Source organism: Gracilinanus agilis, chromosome 5 (genome assembly GCF_016433145.1).
Source record: "Gracilinanus agilis isolate LMUSP501 chromosome 5, AgileGrace, whole genome shotgun sequence".
NCBI lineage: Eukaryota > Metazoa > Chordata > Mammalia > Didelphimorphia > Didelphidae > Gracilinanus > Gracilinanus agilis.
In genome coordinates, this window is record NC_058134.1 from 107691586 (window position 1) to 107714124 (window position 22539).

General features: G+C 36.4%; 1 protein-coding gene across 1 annotated transcript in view; it reads right to left on the reverse strand.

Annotated features, from left to right (window-relative positions):
• Positions 1-22539, reverse strand: part of LOC123249910 (maltase-glucoamylase, intestinal-like) — a 183852-nt gene that overhangs the window by 114883 nt on the left and 46430 nt on the right. Inside the window, exons 3-15 of the mRNA XM_044679001.1 lie at positions 21416-21525; positions 19929-20080; positions 16994-17165; positions 14844-14943; positions 12966-13078; positions 11578-11703; positions 10849-10980; positions 10648-10755; positions 7370-7483; positions 6043-6121; positions 5118-5235; positions 3103-3274; positions 2045-2161 (exon numbers count right to left, since the gene is read on the reverse strand). Of these exons, the coding sequence (XP_044534936.1) occupies positions 2045-2161; positions 3103-3274; positions 5118-5235; positions 6043-6121; positions 7370-7483; positions 10648-10755; positions 10849-10980; positions 11578-11703; positions 12966-13078; positions 14844-14943; positions 16994-17165; positions 19929-20080; positions 21416-21525 (1613 nt within the window). The remainder of the gene's footprint in view (positions 1-2044; positions 2162-3102; positions 3275-5117; positions 5236-6042; positions 6122-7369; positions 7484-10647; positions 10756-10848; positions 10981-11577; positions 11704-12965; positions 13079-14843; positions 14944-16993; positions 17166-19928; positions 20081-21415; positions 21526-22539) is intronic.

Genomic DNA, 22539 nt, shown 5'->3' on the forward strand with positions numbered 1-22539 from the left:
ATACCTTTTCAGAAAATCCCCCAAATTTATAGCTCAATAGCACCATGGAAATCATGATCTAATGCAGTGGTTCCCAAACTTTTTTGGCCTAGCGTCCCCTGTCACATACTATCACGGCCCCCTTACAGTTATTCACCGCCCCCAAATGCACCTGTGGCCATCACCACTCCCTTGGATCACTGCAGCACTCACCAGGGGGCGGTGGCGCCCACTTTGGGAATCACTGGGCTAATACACAGTCTTCTCATTTTGCAGATTAGGAAATTGATGCCTCAAGGGGCAAAGTGACTCATCCACCCTCTTCCTACCCTTGTGACAGTGTTCAAAAAGAGAACACCAATTGTTTCATATTCTTCATCATCCACTGACTTTTCAGCTTCCTGATAGTTAAATTCTAGCCTCACTTCTCTACCAAAATTACCCTCTTGAGTGACCAACAGCTCCGGTGACCCCTTGAGTGGCCAAATCAATGACCTTTTCTCATATCTTATTCTTCGTCAGCAATTTTCATTATGTACTAAAATAGATGCTATAAGGAATGTTTTAAGGGCTTTTTCTAAATGAGGTAAGAGATGGGATTAGATGCCATTTCTGAAAGTTGATGGTTGAATTCCTTAATTTCATTAGAAATGAAATTAGAATAGTTCTTGATCAATGATACATGTAACATCCAGTGGAATTGCTCATTGGCTACAGGAGGGAGGTGGGAGGGGAGGAAAAGAACATGATTCATGTAACCACAGAAAAATACTCTAAATTAATTAATTAAATAAGCTTTAAAGTTAAAAAAAAGAAATGAAATTAAAACAATGGTAATAAATTCGATGAAACTAGTGATAAACATCTAGAGAAAGAACTGTGGGAGTAGAAATCCAGAAGAAAATATATGATTTACCATTGGTTTATGAGTATGTGATTTGGGGTTTGGGTTTTAAAGGATTACTCTTTTACAAAAATGAGTAAAATGGAAATGAGTTTGAGTGATGTATTATTACCCAGTGTAATCGCTTATCAACTCTGGGTGTGGGGAGAAATGAGGGGAGGGAGAAAACATGAATCATGGAATCATAGAAAAACTTCTAAAATAAAAAATTCAATAGAAAACGAAAAGAAACTAGTGGTAAAGCCAATTTGTCCCCTAATAAATTGGTAATAGCTATGTACTTTAAGATTTTAAATGTGCTTTACAGATATTATTTGGGAAAATCACTTTTGTGGTTATATGGAGTTTGAAATGGAGGTGACGGTGGCGGTGGTGGTGGTGGTATTGGGGAACGTGAGTAAAAGAGACCAATTAGGAGTCCATTGTGGACTTCCAGATGATCTTTGTTAAGAGTAAGGAATGAGGGGCACCTAAGTGGCTCAATAGATTGAGGGCCAGGCCTAGAGATAGGAGGTCCTGAGTTCAAATCTGCCCTTAGATACTTCCTGGCAATATGACCGTGGGCAGGTCACTGCCCATTGCCTAGTCCTTACCATTCTTCTGCCTTGGAACCAATACACAGTATTGATTCTAAGATAGAAGGTGAGGGTTTAAAAACAAAGAGTTAGGGGGCAGCAATGTGAGTAAAAAGAAGATGGCGATGAGAGATGGTGTGGAGTTAGAAAGATCTTGCTTGGATATTGAAGTAACAGTGAAGAATGCAGGCTAACATCAAGGTTCTAAATCTGGGTGACTAGAAGGATAATAATTTTCCCGACAGAAATAGGGAAATTTGAACAAAGAGAGAAGAGAAAGGAATAAGCATTTATATAGCATCTACAATGTGCCAGGCACCACTATATATTTTCCAAATATTATCACATTTGAACCTCACAAAGTTCTATCCACTGTACCCTGATAGGAATAAACTCTGAAGCTGTCTATCCAAAAATCATTTCCTTTAAAAAAAAAAAAAAGACTAATTTCATTTTTAATTTTTAAAAATTAATCCAAATATAACAGACCATTGGGGAGTTTCAATGAACAAATACCATGGTGGGGAAATCAGTCACTCCTAATTTATCCCAAATCAGTCTAGATAAAAGGTCTTGAGAATCTTACCTTGTAGCCTTGACCATTGTGATTCCTGGCAAATGGATAAAATGCCCCAACCTGCATCCACCGCGTGCATAGCTCTTCTGAGACATTATCAGCATAACCACAGATGTCAGGACCAACCTAGAATCACAACGAGTTATGAGCATGGGTCTTTTTTGTGCATAAGTAGATTTTTTTGGTTTTATTTTCATTTTTTAACATTCCCATCAAACTTTTATCATTTTGTTCCTGCCTAATGGGGATCCCCAAGTTGTAAGCACATTTCCTTCACAGTATTTCTTTCCTTTGGGAAGCCAATAAAAGAGTAGATAAAAATCTGAGACTCCTCTTTTGACCCCTTTTATGATCCACACCTTTTCTTATTGAAAAACATTATAGCCTTCTAGGAAAACTTTAAGTTCTTAGTAAACCAGCACTTAATGAGTTAACAGCCTTTTTTCACTCAGCAGAGTAAAGCTGCAGCTGTGGGTATATCTCTCTAACTGTTCCAGGCATCCCAAGGTCATGGAGTGGCAAGCTCAGGCAAAATAACTTTTAGATAAAGTGAGGCTCATTTTTAACCTTGAGACTGGTTCTCATCCGGCATTATCTTCATAAGAAAATTCTTTGTAAAACTATAACTTTATTGTGCTTTGATGTGACATAATTTGTGCTTCTGCACAAACGCGAAGTTTCGGTGGGGTTCTTTTGTGTGAAATGAGTCTTGAAATATATATATAATAAAACTCCATGCTCCTGGAGACAGAGCTGGAAGCATGAGGTTAAAAGACAACTCTCTTGTCCTGTCCTTATTTCCTTATCAACTAAACTGTCCTTATCAGATTATCAGAGATGATAAAGAGATCTCCACACTTGGCCCCATTATGATAGAAATGACTGCTCGCTACTCGAACTTTATGGGACTCCTTCTAGAAAGCAATTCAAAGTGAAAATAAAGGAAGTCCTGGCCAGTATCAATTGGGATGAAGCATTTCTTCCCAGGAGAGAAGCTTGAGACTTTCTGCAGGTGATTCTTGCTATAATCCATGCCTGCTGGGGAAGTGGAAGAAGTGAAGACTCACCATAGGAATACCAAACAGGTTGAATTCAAGCATGCCAGGTAGAGACCAACGAAGGTCATTCCAGGTGGCTGCATTGTCCCCCAGCCAATGGGCTGCAAATTTGCCGGACCCAGCAAAGGTAGAACGTGTCACAATAAAGCTTCTTTTATTAGGGAAGACAGTTTTTACAGCTCTGTAAAAGAAAAACGTTTGAAGAAATAGACAGTTTGGCTCACCTCTAGGGATTCAATAAAAACAATAACTATTTTTATTTTATTATTATTTTTTTAAATCCCATGGGCCCACAAAGATACAGGTATAAATTTTTGGTTTTGTCCAGGCCTACAATTTTATTTTTGTAAAGAAATCTTGGCAAAGAAACTTCCTTTATCAATGCAGATTAGCAATTAATCTAAAACATCTCATTTTGGGGAGCAATCTCCGGCACCAAAAGGTTAAGGGACTTGTCCCACATGAAAGGAGAAAGGTAAACAAAGTCTCCAGAGTCCCTCGAATAATATTTGAGGACAAATGTGAATCAGGTCTTCTTGATCCCAGGCCCAGAATTCTATTTCCTATGCCACCTTCCTGCATCACTTTTTACCTACAGGGTTAGTACTTGTCAAAAGCTGAACTTCAATCCACATTATTTTGTCTCTGAGGCCAACTCCTGAGCAATAATACTTCATTGTCTCTCAGAGAGAAAGGGACATAAATTGAGGTTAGGGTTCAGAAATAAAGCTAGAAATATGAATATTATATGGGAATGTTGTTTTAAGCAAGTAGACCACCAGCCAGGATCTACAAGTAATTTTATCAAATAAGAGCTTCCCTTGTAATAACATTCACGAGATGAGCCACATCAGATTTCCCCTTTAATATTTCCATTGGTTCTATGTAAACCCCAGATATAGTCTCTGAATTCATGTGGCTTATGACATTAGGGAACAGAAGAGATCTTGAATGATTCAATATTAATTTTCAGTGAATGTAACACTCAAGGGATTGGGAGAAAGAATATCTTCTTCCTTTGGCCTTTAGCTTCAGTTCTCAGGATTCACACAAGGAGACACAATATTGCTACAGACAACGCTCACTTTTCTGATGCATTTCCATGTTGTTTGGAATTTCAGGGGAAGGAAAAGACAAATAGGGGGTTGTTTTCTATAGGGAGGGTTTCCTGCAATTGATTTATTTTGAAGAATTGTTCAGGGTCCTGAGCCTAGGCGAGTGACACAGAGAAACCAAAGTGTCCTCTGAGTCAACAAGTCCATCTCAATGCCCACTTCAAAGAGGAGAGTCAAATATGAGACAAAACAAAACAAAATCCCCATTTGAAAAAATTATTTCCAAATCCTGGTCAATGTCCTACTTAGTTAAAACAATATTCTTCACAAGAATTTTGTCCTTTGCTACTGGCTGCCATGAAATCTGACCTGCACATCAGTCATTTCACTGGAATGTCAGAGGACCAGAACCATGGATCCTGGTGGCCTTTTAAAATTCTGCTCTTTAACAATGCCCTTTCCCCTAGGTCTTCTTTGACTGTTATGTTATTTCCTTCATTCAAGTGAAATGTGTTCAATCATTCGAAAAGTTACCCACAAGATGCTAGATCAAAGGTTATTTATAATTTAAATAGTTCAGTATGGAATGAGGAAATAATTTGCCATGAAAGAGGAAATGATAAGGCAAAAATTAGTGATAAGGAATGGTCTTTCTCCAGTAGAAATGTTTCTTTATTCTTGACCTTAGCTTCCTTTCTCGGACCACACCCATCTTGAGACAAAACATTCTCACATTCCATTAAATCAATGAATACTTTTCATATACCAAGTCATTAATATTTCCTTTTTTTCCAAGCAGCTCCTCCTCACCCCCACCCAAATTATACTGCAAAAAAATTAAAGTCTTCTGCTCCACCCTAAACCTCTGCTCCCACACACTACAGATGAGGGCTCACTAGCAATTAGCAAACCGACAAACCAAAATCACAGATGTTCAGATGAACCCAATTCAATGAATGCTGTTCTTACTCTTCAGTTGCAATTGCCATTGAGTAGCCATACAGATTGTGGACATCGTAATGTTTGCCCCAGTGCTGTACTGCATCCATGCAAAGGGTCTTGAAAGGCAGATATCTGTCCAGTATTCCTAAAGAGGAAAAACGAAGCTATCAGCAAAAGTTATGACATTGATCATCCTCTAAAAATTATCCAAAATTCAAGTTCTATATAATTTTTAAAGATGATCATCTGGCTTTATTCTTTCTCCTTTAATCCATCTTATATATCATGATGAAGTTAACTTTCCTAAAATCTTGTTTTGAACATGCCATAGCCAGATGCAACAGAAACCAAGGGTTCCCCATTTTCTAATGAAAAAAACCCAGATTCTTTAGCCTGACATTCAAGGGTCTACGTAATCTTGCTCTTATAACACTTAGCTTTCTTGATTAATTTCCCACAATTCTCCTGCATTATAACTGCAAAGGACCTATCACCTCCTTTTGGCTACAAGACAGCATGATAGAGTGATATAGTACTTGGCTTAGATTCAGAACATCTGGTTTGAGTCTCAGAATCCATCACTCACTAGCAACTTTGGGCAAATCATCTAGCCTAGCTGAGCCTCTGTTTCTTTATTTATAAAATGGACTCCAAAACATTTATTTTTACTACCTACACATGACAAAACTGCTTTGTAAATTGTAAATTGTTACACAAATAGAAGCTGTGATAATGGCAATCATTACAATCACTATCATTATTTTACAATTTAGTTCCATGGGTCAGTGCTGCCTGCCCCTAGCAAAAGGTGAAAACACACCCAATATCCTCTCTCGTTGTATACATTTATGCTAGAATCCATTAAGATGGGGGGGGGGCGCCTAGAATAACAAGCACGTGATGGCTTTGTAATGGTCTATACCCCATCCAAAGGACTAGCCCCATGACTTACTAGGAACAAATGGGGGAGAGTTCAGGTTATTAGGTGAGCATTCTGAACCACTTTCAAAGTTGGAGGGTTCATTCATATCCTAGAGACAAAATAAAATAAAAATTCAGAAAAAGAGCACAAGGTATTAGTGAAGCCTCTATTTAGTTAAAAAAAAAAAAAACCATAGGCATTACCCAGTTCATTATACCCTTTAAAAATAGAGGCTAATGGACCTAAAGTGAAATGGATTTGCAACAGCTTTCTCTATCTATTTAGGACTTCTTTGTTTAGTGGAGTTAAATTATTCTCCACTTCTCATTGTGGCTGGCTTTGTTCTTTTGAATTTAACACCTGCTCTATTTTTCCTTAGTCCATTTGTTGTTCATTCTTTTCAGTCATGTCAAACTCTTCATGATCCCATTTAGAATTTTCTCAGAGAGGTTTGCCAGTTTCTTCCTCAGCTCATTTTACAGATGAGGAAACTGAGGCAAGCGAGGTTAAGTGACTTGCCCAGGGTCATACAGCTAATTCATCCATATCTGAGGCCAGATTTGAAATCAGGAAAATGAGTCTTCTTTACTCCAGAGCTGGTACTCTATACATTATTATAGGTACAGACCTAACTACTAAGAAGAAGGCTATCATTTTTTTTTTTCACGGAAGAGAGTCAAATGGTTCAAGTGCCTCCTCTTTAAATACCTTGGCTGTTTACTTAGTAAATTTTCTATATGTACCTGCTTGCACCCACATTTTTTCCCACAAAAAAACATAACCTCCTTGAAGGCAAAGCCTGGTTCATTTTTGTCTGTGAATCTCCTACGTCTAGAACAAAGGGGAAGTGGGGAATACTCAAGTTCAAATCCGGCCTCAGAGATCCTTACTAGTTGTGTGATCCTCAGCAAATCACTTAAACCTGTTTGCCTCAGTTTCCTCATCTCTAAAGTGAACTGGAGAAAGAAATGGCAAACCACTCCAATATCATTGCCAAAAAAAAAAAAACAAAACCCTAAAGAAGTCATAAAAAGTCAGACACAACTGAAAATTGACCAAACTTTTAAGTTTTTCTAACACAGTGCCTGACAACTCAGGACTTAATAATACTTAATGATTTTTTTTTTATTCTAAAAGCTCTTCCAGGTCCAGATTTCTGACTCTGCCTTTGCTATTTATCTCAACATTATTTGAATATTTAGTCACTAAAAGATAATATGGACTAATGCACTCTTCTCTCTTCCAGCTGCCCTTCCTCCTTCCTTCTCTATCCCTTGAGATATTAAAAAAAAAGCAAGAAATATGTCAACATTCTGAATATTGTTTCTCTTAATAACTCTCAATCCTGATGACTCACAATCCAGATTCCATCAAACTTTAACTCCTCATAGAAGAGTCTGAACTCCTCTGCCCACCACTGAGCACACTTCGGATTGGTATAGTCGGGAAAGACCGCCTGGCCCGGCCACACCTGCAGCAGAAAGAGAGGGATTCAGTTATAATGAATGAAAACCCATCAGGAGGAAACATAGCAGCACTGAAAATGGCACTAAATGTTTGATTATACTCTTGTCTAGACACCAGACTTCAGACTTGAAATCCAAAGCATTCTATAAAACCTTCCAAAAATATTTTTTGTAGTAGCCAAATAGTCCCACAAAATGTATTTCATGGTAAAGGAAAGCAAGAAAATGGCTATGATTGCTGAGAAAGTCAGACTGGGGGGGTGGGGGGGGGGGGGTTGCTGGGTAGCTCAGTGGATAGTGAGCTATGTCCAGAGACAGGAGGTCTTGAGTTCAAATATGGCCTCAGACACTTCCTAGCTTGTGTGACCCTGGGCAAGTCACTTAACCCCACTGCCTAGCCCTTACTACTCTTCTTCCTTGGAACTGATACACAGTACTGACTCTAAGATAGAAATAAAGGTTAAAAACAGAGAGAGAGAGAAGGTAAGGGTTTAAGAAGGAAATGAAGAAAAAAAAAGTCAGACTAAAGAACTTCCATTTCAATATATAATGGCTGAATTGAATCAAACATCCTCATACTTAACTCAGATTGCAAAAAAGGAGGCATGAAAGAGGATATAATTATCTTGAGAGCAAGGATTATTTCTTGTTTACATTTTTATCTCCAGTACCCAGCACAATATCTGGCACATAGCAGGTATTCATTTTTTGAGTAATTAATTGATAGAGTACCACTAATAAGAATAATGACAAGACTCTCCATACAGAGATAGAGCACTAAATTTTTCCAATCTTAATTTACTAATTGATATTGACTTATTTCACACATTAATAATGAAAATTCATCTATTTATTCTTTACTGACTCCTTATTATGTTCTACCCAGGAATAATAGTAAAAAGTTTTAACTAAAATCTCAAAAAAGAAAAAATTGGAAACAAAGCAGTTAGGTGTCAAAAATTAAACATTTCAAAACTTCTGGGTAGTTTCTATATGGCAGAGTTAATCAAAAACAGCTAAATAACACAAAAGAGAGCAGTGGAACTATAGTGAAGAAAACCTGAGTTCAAGTTCACTCTCAGACTTTTTTTACCATTTTGAAAAATATTTATTGGTTCATTTATTTCTTATATTAAAATTCTTTCCCTCCTTCTCTCCAGTACCTGCACTTATTAAATGTGTAACCTTGATCAGAACACTTAATCTCTGCCCGTCTCGGGTTCCTCATTTTATACATGGTGATAAGAGGGCCTACTTGCAAAGATTGTTTTGAAGATCGAACAAGATACAAACCTCAAAGATCTATGTAAGTGCAAACTTTTTTATTACTATCTTGAAGAAAAGTGAGAGAAAGACCTAGAAAGAGTCTATAAGGCTTTGACTGTCAGATTAAGGAAATTATACTTTATTTTATACACAATAGGAGAATATGTAAAGTTTTAGATAGGGAAGAGTAAGGATTAGGCAAGAGGACTGCACAGAATTGTGTTCTAGGAAAATTAATCTAGCCATGTTATATTTACGGGGAAAACCAGAGGGAATAGGCCAATTAAACAATTATAATAATAATAATAATCCAGACATGAAGTGATGAAGATTTAGAACAGAGGATGATCATAGCAATGGAAAAGGAGGAATGTGAGAAACATACTTTGAAAAATTTGTTACTTCATCCATATTGAAAAAATACTTTCTTCACTGATGCAAATTATTAACCTGACCCCCCAAAAAATCAACATTTGGTAGCCAACTTCTTAATTATAAACCTTTTAGCAATTGGCTAGGATGGTCATTGGATGACAGATATGCAGTCCATCACCAAGGAAGAGAGTTGTCAGTCAGTAAACCTTTATTAGGTGCCGGCTCTGTGCCAGACATTGTGTTAAAGCTGGAAGTCAACATAACTGATCTAAGATTTGGAGAAAGAAGGAGAAAAAGGAATCAAGGATGATTCCCTCCTTTACACAGTAAGTCCCTGAAACTAACTTGTTCCCATATCAGTGCCCATTTCCATCTCTGTACTTTGGTTTCTGCTATTTTCTCCATTTCCAAAAATTCTCTCCTTCTTCCTCTGAGTTTATCCTAGTCCTGCCCTACCTTCTTTACCCAGATCCAGCCTTACTCTCTTGTAGTTTAGCCCCTGGCAAATGCTGCCTGACATTTCCATTCATTTCTTGATAGATATCAATTGCCATTTATATTTGGAACTGTCATTTCGTTTTTCCAGCGCTAAAAAATATTGACAATCCAAGTCTTTTGAATGTTTCTCTTTATGGATCCAGTTTCTAGAAGAGTACTTCATATTAGGTACTTAATAAATGCTTATGAAATGATTGATTGATACTATAAATAAATTTCATGATTCTCAAATTAGGCATGTTCTTACTTTGTCCATACAAAGCCTCATTCTCTTCCTCCATGCACTAAAGCCACCAGGTTCAAGGAACTGTTGCTTCTTTTTATCATAAAAGTCAGAGCTAGTATCTCCTAAGACTTCTCAGGCTGACACATAAGTTTTCCTCGAATGGCTTTGAGTTCATTAGAAGCTATCCATTCAGGTCAATTTATTAGGAGTCAAACACATACAACTTTTTTTTTTGTACTATTTATTTACTGTAATTCAAACATGCAAGACCAGAGGCCCATGGTTAGAATGATATCAAGTTGAACATTTTTCCTATAGAATGAAAACCTGGTCCACACCTCTGAAATTTAGCCACATCATGCGAATCATCACTGAGACACAGACAGTGTCAAAGGAAAATCAATAAGCCAGTAAAACAATGTTACGGGCTAAGAAATTTACTCCATAATCGCTGATTCTTTGATGGATCTGCAATTTCATCAGAATTTGTGCGTCCTCCACAGATGCAAGGCATGGCCATTAATGAATAAAATCTAACTCTTATTCTATCTTGAAATAATATTGAGGTCTGGTAGATTATACCTTTCTTAGGCTCAGCACAGTAAATCAAATTTCCACAATTGGTGGTTATTAAATTGTGAGAAGAACAGGAACATATCTTGATTCTTGGAATAGCAAAATTGGTATTGCAATATATACTAACAGAATTCTGCTCTATAACCAAGGATCATGTAATTCCAAACCTATAAGAATGATACCATTTCATTGTCCCTCAGACTATCTCTGGCTCTTTCAGAATGTTACCTGCCCAACTAATGGCGTCACTCCATCTGATGCATTGACCCATATCTTCATGTCTGAGCCCCGAATGTAAGGACCATAGTTGGAAGAGTTACTGAAAATGGCTGGATCCTACAAGAGAAAAAGATATAGAGTAGAGGAACCATCCTTGAGCTAAAAGGAAGGGATCAGGCTTATAGGCTGGGATGGAGAGGAAAAACATACCATAATAATGACGTATTTCTGTCCATGGTTGTGTAAATCCTCAACAAACTCAGGGAGTCCACTAAATAGTACTTTATCATAAGTGAAGTCCTTCTTTTCATCCATGTAGTCAATATCAGAGTACTGAACATCCTGTAAGAACAGAGAAAATATTACATGTGAGGGACAGTGAAGTGACCTGATGGATTGAGGGAAACCTAGATGGCTCATTGGATTGAGAGCCAATCCTAGAGACAGGAGGGCCTGGGTTCAAATCTGTTCTCAGACACTTCCTAACTTTATGAATCCTAGGCAAGTCATTTAACCCCCTTTGCCTAGCCCTAACCACTCTTCTGCCTTGGAACCAATACTTGATTCTAAGACACAAGGTAAGGATTTGCAAAAAAAATAAAATTAAATATTTTTAAAAGCAAATACATGATCAGTTCCAAATCAGCCATGAATAGACATACACATTTTGCTTTCAAATCCATTTCCAGATTGTCCTATATTATTTTTTCTTAAAGTATGTACAGATTTTTCCTTTCCAAGTCTAGCAGGAATTGGAACAAAAGATTGAGTGTAAGCCAAAGAAATTTTCCCTCCTCTTAGAAAAAAGTGAACTAGCAAGTAGGGAGAGTCAAGATGCTCTAACTCAGCCTGAAAGGTGTTGCATAGAACAAAGGAGCAACACATTTAGGAAGAAGGACAGAGAAATTTGAATTGTTTAAAAGAAAAAACTTCTCTTACATAGGGAAGTTGAGCAGCTCGGTTTCTCTCCACGACTTCCCTCATCCCAGCCAAACCTCCATATACCCAGCGACTGAGATGAAATCCAAGACTCCAATAAGATGGCAAGAATGGCCTTCCAATGAGCTAAAGGCAACAAAAAAATCAGGCATAGTAAATATTCTATAGCCTTTCTAATGAGGGGTAGACACCCTTCATAACATTATCTCATACAGGGACTAGTCAGCAGTTTGAACAAAAGGATCCTATCTCTCTCTAGTTTCATCATAGTACCTAGCATAGTGCTGAGTACATAATAGAAGACATTTTTTAAAATCAAAATCATTTGCTTATTACAAGCTAACCCACAGTTTTACTACCTTTTTATTCAACAGTGTTTGAGGAAATATAATCTGGCCTTAAAATTATCTCAATCTATATAATCATCACAGTGACTTAAAGAGAGTTTGGGGGTTTTCCATCTCATGCCACTCCCTCTCTCTCCACCAGAAAAAAAAATCTTCCTCACCTGATTTCCACATTTGTTATTTTTATATTGTGGCAAAATATAATGCAGAAGGAACAGAAGGGAAGGCATGGCAGGGTAACAAAAAATAAAACACTTTTTCTTAACCATTCTTTTTTTTAAAATTTTAATAGTGTCATGAATGCTATCAATCTGATGAAGGACAATCTATGCCAATGAATACTCTCTGTTATACAAACATGCATACACACACAGTAACACGGCCACAGAATCAATGTAGCCAAGTCTCATGGTTTCTCATCATCCTCTCTCTGTCCTGGCTTTGCATTTTTTAGTTAGTTGGCCCTGCTCAACATCAGGTGAGATAAACAGAGAGGAAACTCAGGATAATATTTTACTTCATGTCATAATTCTAATAAGACACTGGGACAAGAAACTAAAGCTATAGGACAAAATGAGAGTTGACATCTTGAGCTAGCCATCTTCCCAAGGGTCAAAGATGAACTGACTTTTTTACCAGATTTTTCAAAACGAAAAATCTGACCTTTTAAATGCTAACCTTTTCAATATTCTAGCGAAAATTTGATTTTAAAAATACGATATGTAAATAGGCACATGTGAATAGGACACAAGGTCTAGAGCCAGAAGGACCTCTGCTCAAATCTGACCTCAGACATATCCTAGCTATTTGACCTTGGGCTCTTAAGCCTGTTTGCCTAGCCCTTACCTCTTCTGTCTTAAGAGTTGTTATTAAGAAAGAAAGTTTTTTTTTAAAAAATTAATCATAATGATGCTTCGTTATCTTTCTATAGAAATATTTTCCTTTATGGAACAGATATGCTTTTGGAAAGGTTGTCTCTAAAATGTTGGTTATGTCTAAAACTCCTTCTAGATCTTAATCCTTAAGCATATTTCAACATACCTCTAAATATTCCCGAACAACCTCTTCTGGATTGTTCCCTAAGAAGACATAAAAGTCCAGAACGCCCCCGGTGACTCGGTAAGTGATTGCTGGCGCAGGTTGAAGGATAACCTCTAGAAGAAATTGGAATCAAAAAAGTAAGGAATAAAATTGTGCAAATAATGGAAAAATATGGAAAAAATATACACATACCAGGATATAATTTAATAGCTCACCTTTAGTAACATTATCTTCCTATCTTTGTTTTTAAATGCAAATAAATATATAAAATGTTAATGGCTAGTATGGCACCTACTCAGCACACAGTATCAGTAGGAGATTTATCAGTAACTGATAATCAGAGGGCCAGGCATCAGCGTCAGGGCCAAAGTCCTTCTAAATGAGATACTAATTAGGACATCTGCATGGGTGTACATACTTCCACCTTGTAGCAATACTTGTTTCCCATCCATGCCAACCTGCAAGGTCCCATCAAGAACCTCTCCTGGGTTTTCTCATCTAAGAGTCTAAACACTAGCATCTCTAGGAGACCAAGACCCTCTTCTCCTGGCAAGCCAATCATTCCACGATTAGAGAGAGACAGAGATATATTGGGGGAAAAAAAGATGATAGAGAGATAGATACAGATAGATAGATACAGACAGATAGATTGATATAGACAATATCAAAGACAGACCTACAACAGATAGACAGATAGACAGATGGATAGATAGATAGATAGATAGATAGATAGATAGATAGATAGATAGATAGATAAAAATAAGTAAATAAATGAAAGAATGAAGAAATGAATGAATCAGTAGATATATAGCAAGCAGAGAGATAAGTGGATAAATGGTTAAGTAGGTGATAGATAAATAGATAAATGTTCCACAGACACAATTACTGCTCCTTATAACTTTGTATAACCCAACCAAACTGTTTGAAAGAATATGGCTCTGACTTTAGACATAATAGATGAAAACTCAGGTACTAATTTAGATGATTTCCTATTATAATGGAATAAGGGACCATTATAAGAGGTCATGATCCCTTTAAAGTAAGCATATCCCATGGTGGGGGCCAGGTGGAATGGAATCAAGTCTTGGATTTGTTGACTAGGGATAAAAGGCATCAAAAAGTTTTCATGAATCAAAAGTTCAAATAAAATTTCCATAAGCACTCTGGCCAACTAACTTGGCTTTTTGACATCCTTTCTTTCTTCATGTTGGAACTCTCATGACCTTGAACCAGATGACAATGATCTCTGCTGGTCTCTTAGTATTACTACTGGCAATACTAATTTTAACGTAGCTAATGTTCAATAGTATGTAAATGTTATCTAAATCTAAACTTACCTAGCAGCTTAAATTGCCTGGTGCACCATCATAGAATAATAGTGAGAAAAAAGGGGTAATAAGTTTTATGGAGTTTGTCTCCATGTGGATTTTTAAAAAAAAAGATGTGTTTGGACAATTTCCTATGTGAAATCATCCTGAGAACTCTGGACAAAGGTCTTAACTTACCAAAGCTACAGGTTGGCAGGTTCATCATATTGCAATGCAACTGAATTAATCTGCCAGAGTATTTGAAGTCTATGATTCAATGATTCTTTTTTTTTTTAATTTTAAACCCTTAACTTCTGTGTATTGACTTATAGGTGGAAGAGTGGTAAGGGTAGGCAATGGGGGTCAAGTGACTTGCCCAGGGTCACACAGCTGGGAAGTGTCTGAGGCCAGATTTGAACCTAGGACCTCCCGCCTCTAGGTCTGGCTCTCAATCCACTGAGCTACCCAGCTGCCCCCCTGATTCAATGATTCTTAAAGGCAAGGTTCCTTCTAACTCACTATGAGAATGAGGTTTTAAATGGTCCCCTTTTAAGAATATCCAGTTCTTTACCCATGGCATTGCTGTTCATCAGAAAAACCCCGAAGGATGCTCCACTTGTATCTTCAAGGCACAAGAAAAATGTTTGAGCGCCATACAAGTTAGACATGTCCTGTGGGGGGAAAAAATGCAAAATAGCAAATAAGTTATAATATAACAGACTTCATCCTAGTGTAAGATTAAAAAGTAATATCCAAATACTCCAAGTATTATATTTAATAAAATTTATTAACAAAAAAAGCTAGAGTAAAAGAGGGAGCAACACAGCCACAGTCTCGATAGAAGAGAAAAGAATCAAGGGCTGGGTTACAAACAACTATATACAAACAATGTAAGCACACAACTTGGGGACGAAAAGGTAAGGGATGCTGGAAGATGTAGTTCAAAGGTACAAAATTTCTATTTATACACTAGGATAATGAAAGTGTTTGGGTCTTAGATAATTGCATGACAAATGCAGCTGTCTGATGGAAGAGCTAATGTCAAAGAAGACTCCAAGAAATATATGTTCCAAGTAGATTTAACTCATGTATGAGGTCCAAATTAAGATTCATTAATATGTGAAAAAAGCAATGTGACAGAGGCAAGATGGCCTTGGAATCAAAAAGTTCTGGGTTTAGGTCTTGCCTCTGAAACACACACATATCCCACAGACACACACAAAAAAAGTACGCTTTCAGCATCCCAAACAATACATGGCATGTGGGAAGTAGCCTTCAGCTCTTAAGGGTGTTTCCTCCCTGTTCCCTCAGTTAAGCATCTTCTTCAGTCCCTGATGATGCCAAACACAAGCTTAACTAATAAACTGCCTATCTAAATGCGACCAGCTTTTAAATTGAGACAAGCAGAGAGAAATAGACAAAACTAGTGTTCATAGGGAAAAATGCATTTTTGGTCATTGGACAAGTTTGTCTCTTTAGGGGAAATATAATAGGCAAATATAATATAAATACAATATATATTATATTATTATATATAACATATATATAAATATAATAGGAAATAATATAAATAAAGAAGTGGATTTAATTAATTTACTATCCTTTGCCTTGTTCTAACCTTGATTTACATAGACCTTTGTGTTTTAGAAAGAACTATCCGTGATTTATCTTAAAGTGCTTCTGACACTTGTGAAGCTGACAGAGTTAAGATAATGGTTCTGATAATACTTAAACTAAGGATAAACAGCTGAGATTCCTCACTTTCAACACCACAAAAATTGTTGACATTGGTTAGCTCAGTGTACATGCAACTTCTGCCTAAGAAGATTTCTTGGCACATGAAAATAACAAGAAGGGCACTATTTCTACCAGTTTAAATGTTCACGATTTCAACTTACTCTAAGGCTTCTTAGAACCTAAGATTACAAGTGGCACAGCTTAAACATTATGCCATTATATAGACTCTGAAAACACTATTTTTCCCCCACATGTTTTCATGACATGTTGTTTTCCTCAAAAGAACCCCTGGGGAAAAAAAAAACCTGAATCCCCTTCTAGCTTAAAAAAATAATTCTCTTGAGGCAGCTAGAGAGTACAGTCAATATAGTTTTAGTCTTGGAGTCAGGAAGTCCTGAGTTCAGATCTAGTCTTAAATACTTACTAGTTATGTGACCCTAGATTACTTAACTACTTTCCTCATCTACAAAATGGGAATAAAAATATTACCTCCCTTACATGGTTGTTATGAATATAAAATAAAACAATATTTGTAAAGTGATTTGTAAATCTTAAGCATTATATATAAGTTCATTATTATTTTTAATAATCCAGACCTTCCAGGGACTAGTCTGAATAAATTCTGCTATATTTGTCACTATCCTTCCATCCTTACCTATCAGAAAAAAATATAAATATCTAGCAGCCAGTGCTTAGATTAGCAGCCTTTTTTTAACTGAAAAATTGGGCGAATGATAATTTTAGAACATAGATAATATAACTGCTACATTTGGATTAGTCCACATGCTAAATATGTTCATCCCACTTTCCCCATAATTGATAAAGGCAAAGGAAAGTCAAGATAAAGCTAAATGCTAATTTGGAGGCATTGGGTAGAGGGTGTCAGAGAAAGAAATACAAGATGAATTCTGTAGTCCCTTTCGGTTCTGTGATTTTATTATTCTGTAAGGACTGGATAGAGAGGAAGTCATTCCAAAGTCTTACATCATTAGGAGTAGTATCCCGAGAGAAGATGGGCCAAGTCTTCCAGTTCATGTCATGACGGTACTGCTGGTGCACGTGCTCCCCTAAGCCATACACATTAGCACTTGGTAACTGGATAGAGAGTTGCAGGTATTGCTGAGCAAACTGGAGGGGTCCAATACCAGTGTCAAATCTGAACACATGAAGATGAGAGAAAGAGAAAGAGAGAGAGAGAGAGAGAGAGAGAGAGAGAGAGAGAGAGAGAGAGATTAATTTTGACCAAATAATAAACAGAAATTAACTGCCTGATAGATTTGAGAATGATACAGAAAAATAAAAGGTAAAGATAATTTCTGCTTGGGAAAACTTTTACTTATATCTCAGAGACTATAGAGTCCCTTTTGTGTCCTAACTTTTTGCCAAGCTAACTTGTTTATTCCATAGACAATTAATTTCCAGAACATGGATAATATTTTTCTCTTTAATCAGACTTTAAACATATAGCCCTTTAGCACCCTGAAATTACTCCCAGACAAGTGGTAACATTTTTTTCTTAAACAGCATTCAGATTGTCACCCCTGTTTAAGAAGACACAGTTCCCCACTGCCTATTATTTCAAATTCTAATTTCCTATCCCAGCCTTCAAGTTCTCCCCACCAATTTCTCTTCCTCATTCTCTAGTGTCCACTTCAATTGCAATTCTCATTATTCTCTGATCCACTCATTCTTTTTTGTTTGTTTGTTTAAATCTATTTGTTTACTTGTTGCATTAAAATATCTAGGTAACTTCCTCCCTGCCTCCTTCCCCTTTCTCCATTAGGGAAGGCCATCATCTGACAAAAAGATATAAGTATACATAAAACTATGTCTTGCTTATTTTTACTTAGCAGTTCTTTCTCTGGAGGTATATAGATACAAGTTAGTCTTCAAACCATATTCGTTGCCATATATATAATGTTCTCTTGGTTCTGCTTGTTTCATTCTTCATAACTTTATGTAGGTTTTTCTGTGGGGTTTTTTATTAGCTTATTTATCATTTCTAACAGAGCAGTGATATTCCATCATAATCATATGCTACAGTTTGTTTAGCAATTTCCCAATTCATGCTCATCCCTTTAATTTACATTTCTTTGCCACCACAAATAGAGCTGCTATAAATATTTTGGAAATTTGTCATTTTGCCCTTTTACCATTTTAACCAACTTGATAGGTGTGAGATGATATCTCAGAGTTGCTTTGATTTACATTTCTCTAATTAATAATTTAGAGCATTTTTTTCATATAGTTATATATAGCTTTGATTTCTTCCTCCAAAATTCTATTAGAAGCTTTTGACCATTTATCAGCTGGAGAATGGCTTATTTTATTTTAAATTTGACAAAAGTCTCTATATACTTTAGATATGAAACTTTTTTTTAGATAAGAAAACACTTGGATAGAAGTGTAAAAAAAATTTTTTCCCCAGCTTACTGCTTCCCTTCTAATCTTGGCTACATAACATTTATTTGAACAATAATTTTTAATGTAATATATTCATAGTTATCCATTTTATACCTCATAATCTTTCTATATTTTATTTATTTATAAATTCTTCTCCTATCCATAAATCTGATTAAGTAATATGTTTCCTGTTATTCTAACTTGCTTATGATTATCTCCTTTTATGGCTATGTCTTGTATCCATTTCGATCTCATCTTAGTAAATGGTGTATTCTTTGGGATCAAATTATTTGGTTTCCATTTAAGTATGAATCTTTTTTCAAATTTCCTTTATTAGTTATAATTTTATTGCTTTGGTTCAGGAAAGAATGTGTTTAATCTTTCTGCAAGGACAATTTTCATAAAAGTGCCATACCAGCATGAAAATGTGGATACTCATCACAGTTCCATTCAATTATCTCCATAAGTCTATCATGTCTAATTCTTCTAATATTCTTTTTAGACCATTATCTTTATATTATTTTTCTGTAGGTCTGAAAGGGTCATATTGAAATCTCTCACTGCTTTAGCTCCTATATTCTTAAAAAGCCAATCTCCTTACCCAGTTCTCTTTTTCCATTTCCACCTCCATAGCATTTCCTTTTTTTTTCTTTACCTAAAATGTGCTACTTTTCCATCCCTCTATAAATCCATATGTTCCCCTTCTTTCAAATCCCAGCTAACCAAGAAGCCTTCTCTTGCTCTGAAAGAATGGAATAGATTTCCTTCCTTTACACCCAGGAGCTTTCTGAAAATATAAATTATGTCTTCTCCATTAAAGTGGGAACCTCCTCATTGCAGGGACTATGTTTCTTCCTTTTTCTGTATCTCTCTCAGGACCCCAGTAGTAGTGTTTTGCAAAATAGAGGCACTCGGTGACATGTAAATTAGTATAAGGGAGATATGTTATATTAGTCCAACTCCCTGTTCTGAGAATGATTCATCCTCTCTTCCAATTACCAAGTCATCTCTGAGACACGGTAATATAAATCATCACAATTATGAACTCGAATTCTTGAATGATGAATAACCTATCAAACACTGTCTTCTCAATCCAAAAATTTATAACTCCATCTCTAACTATCTTAAAAAAAAAAAAAAAAACCTCATGGCTTCCATATTAGAATCAATCTAGGCAATAAGAGTTAAATAACTTTCACATAGCTAGAAAGTATCTAAGGCCAGATTTGAACCCAGGACCTCCCATCACTAGGCTGTCTCTAAATCTACTGAGCCACCTAGCTGCCCCCTCTAACTTTTCTCTGATTAAAATAAAAGTTCATACCCTACTTGGTAACTAAATGAGTATTGGAGAAAGGAAAGGGAAAGAAAGTAGGGATGAAAGCTAAGAAGCATTGTATTTAGGGACCCTGACCAATGATGCTACAGTATACATTCCTAAGCCAAAATTGGGTCATTCTCAAATTTTTGAGCCCCCTTCCATGTTCCAGTCATCACATAGGCTTACAAAACTTACAAAACACGATTGTTGCTTTTCCGGGTAACTTTGATGCTAAATGGTTCCTCAATATAATCCACATGATAGTTCAAATTATTAGTTACATTTCCAGGAAACGGTTGGACGTGTTCATGAGGTACCTCATATCTGGCATCACTCGGATCACTGATCTGTTCAAAAGGATGAACAAGAAAACCAATACAAAACACATTCAGAAAATCCAACAATTCTCAGAGAGTTGTTTTTACTTTATTTTTTTACAAAGAGGCAAATTTAAGCCTATTTCAAGTTCAAATATCTTAATATTTAGAACTACAAAAAATGGAATAGACTGGCTTAGGAGGTTGTAGGTTCTACTTCATCAACAGTCATCAAAGGAAGATATATTAAATGATACTCCTTTTCAGGCACAAATTGAACTAGGTAGCCGCTAAAATTCTGTAACCATTTTTTGCCTGTTTGTTTAAAGTAAATGTCACTCATGAAAATGAAAATCATTCCCCACTTATGAATCAATGCCATGATTCTACACAGATAGCTTTTCAATTCAATTCAATGAATGAATCTATTAAACCCTAAAAAGTGGCAAAAAGCAGCAGCTAGAAAGCTAAGTTCAGTAAGGAAGACCCAGGTTCAAGTCCTGAATTAGAACAGTACCTCTAAGAAACTCTTAGGAAATCACTCACATAAGAATTATCGAGGGGAGGGATAGAACATGAATACTGTAAACATGGAAAAAATGCTCTTAGTTAATTAATTAATTAAAAGATAGTATTAAAAATTAAAAAATAAAAAAATTTAGTTGCCAGTGGATAGACCATCAGGCTCGAAGGTGGGAAATCCTGGATTCAAATCTAACCTCAGACTCTTCCTAGCTGTGTGTCCCTAGACAAGACACTTAACCCTAATTACCTAGCCTTTGCCACTCTTCTATCTTAAAATTGTTACTAAGAAGGTAAGAATAAAAAAAAAAAATAAAATTGTTCAACTGCATTGGTAGAGAGGTTTTCATCACTTGGAGTTCCCTATTCAAAAGAAATCATAGGTCCAGATGCAGACCATATGTGAAAGGTACTAACTTCCATTTTTAAAACTCTAAGCTTCCCCATTGTTTCTCCCTATAATACTTGGCACAAAGGACACACAATCAATTACATCTCCCTCATGAAATAAGGAGATATGGGTGTCTCCTGATTATGGAGTGTGACTGACATTATTAATAAAGAAAACATTTCCATTATCTTGTTTGTATTTTATGGAATAATGTCAAGATAGATTGTAAGTCAAGATGAACCATGGTCCCACTTCAACAGCTGTGTAACCTAGGACAAGTCTTTTCATCTCTCTGGCCCTCAGTTCTCTTATTTCTAAGTTAAGGACTTGGATTAGATAATTTCCAAGATGTCATCCAGCCCCAAGATTCTCTTGCTCTTACTGCTACTATTAATCCCTAAATTTCTCAGAGACATTTGCACTTTCAAGTAAACAAACAAAAAGTCAAAAACCTTGAAGTGGAAACGATTGGCTGTCTGGTATTCTGCTGTAAGGATGATGTTGGCAATATCATTTCCAAATATCGAGGGGGTAGGCAGTCTGTTCAAATGAGCAGTGAACCCTGATAGGGGAGAAAACAGAAAAAAAATTGACATACCCTGGAGTAATAGCAGATTTCACTAAAATTACCCATAAATACCCAAAGTGTGAAGGGAAACAACTCAAAAAAAAAAAAAGTAAAAGTTTTCTGCTTTCCAAAAGAAGTTGGAAAGAGATGGATAAATAGTGTTGTATATACATATTACAATGGAGTCAGAACTTGGGGGTAAAAAAATGGTGATGAATCTTCTGTACCCAATCCATGTTCCTCTCCTTAAAAATATGATTAAAGACTTCCTCCAGAAAGTTCTACCCTTATTCACTTCAATTCAACTCAGTTGAAAAAACAATTAAAGGCAGACTTTTATAAGCAAAGGCATACTTTTATAAGTTGCCCAATGGGTAAAGCACTGGGCTTGGAATAAGGAAGACATCTTCTTGAGTTTAAATCCAGTCTCAGACATTAACTTAACCCTGCTGGCCTCAGTTCATCATCTGTACAATGAACTAGAGAAGGAAATAGAAAACCATTTCAGTATCTTTGCCAAGAAAACCTCAAAATGGGGTTATGAAGAGTCAGGTGTGACTGAAATGACTGAAGAATAATCACTGCTGTGGTTCTGAATATTTCACTCTGAATATTTTCACTTGTACTTTATGCAAGTTTACACATGTGTTCCTAAAGTTCTTGCATTCATCATTCCTCACAGCAAAGTCTACTCCACTACATTCATATGGTATTTGTTCATCTATTTTTCAGTCTATATTACACAAGCTCAGTCAGTCAACACATGCTTTTCACATGTAGGGTACAATATTATGTACTGGGAATAAAAAGAAAGGTGAAAACACCATTCCTCCCTTCAAGGATCTCATGTTCAAAGGCAGTGGGGAAAGGAGAATCAGATGGTGGAGAGAGAGAGAGAGAGAGAGAGAGAGAGAGAGAGAGAGAGAGAGAGAGGGAGAGGGAGAGGGAGAGGGAGGAAGAGGGAGAGGGAGAGGGAGACAGAGAGAGAGAGACAGAGAGAGAGAGAGA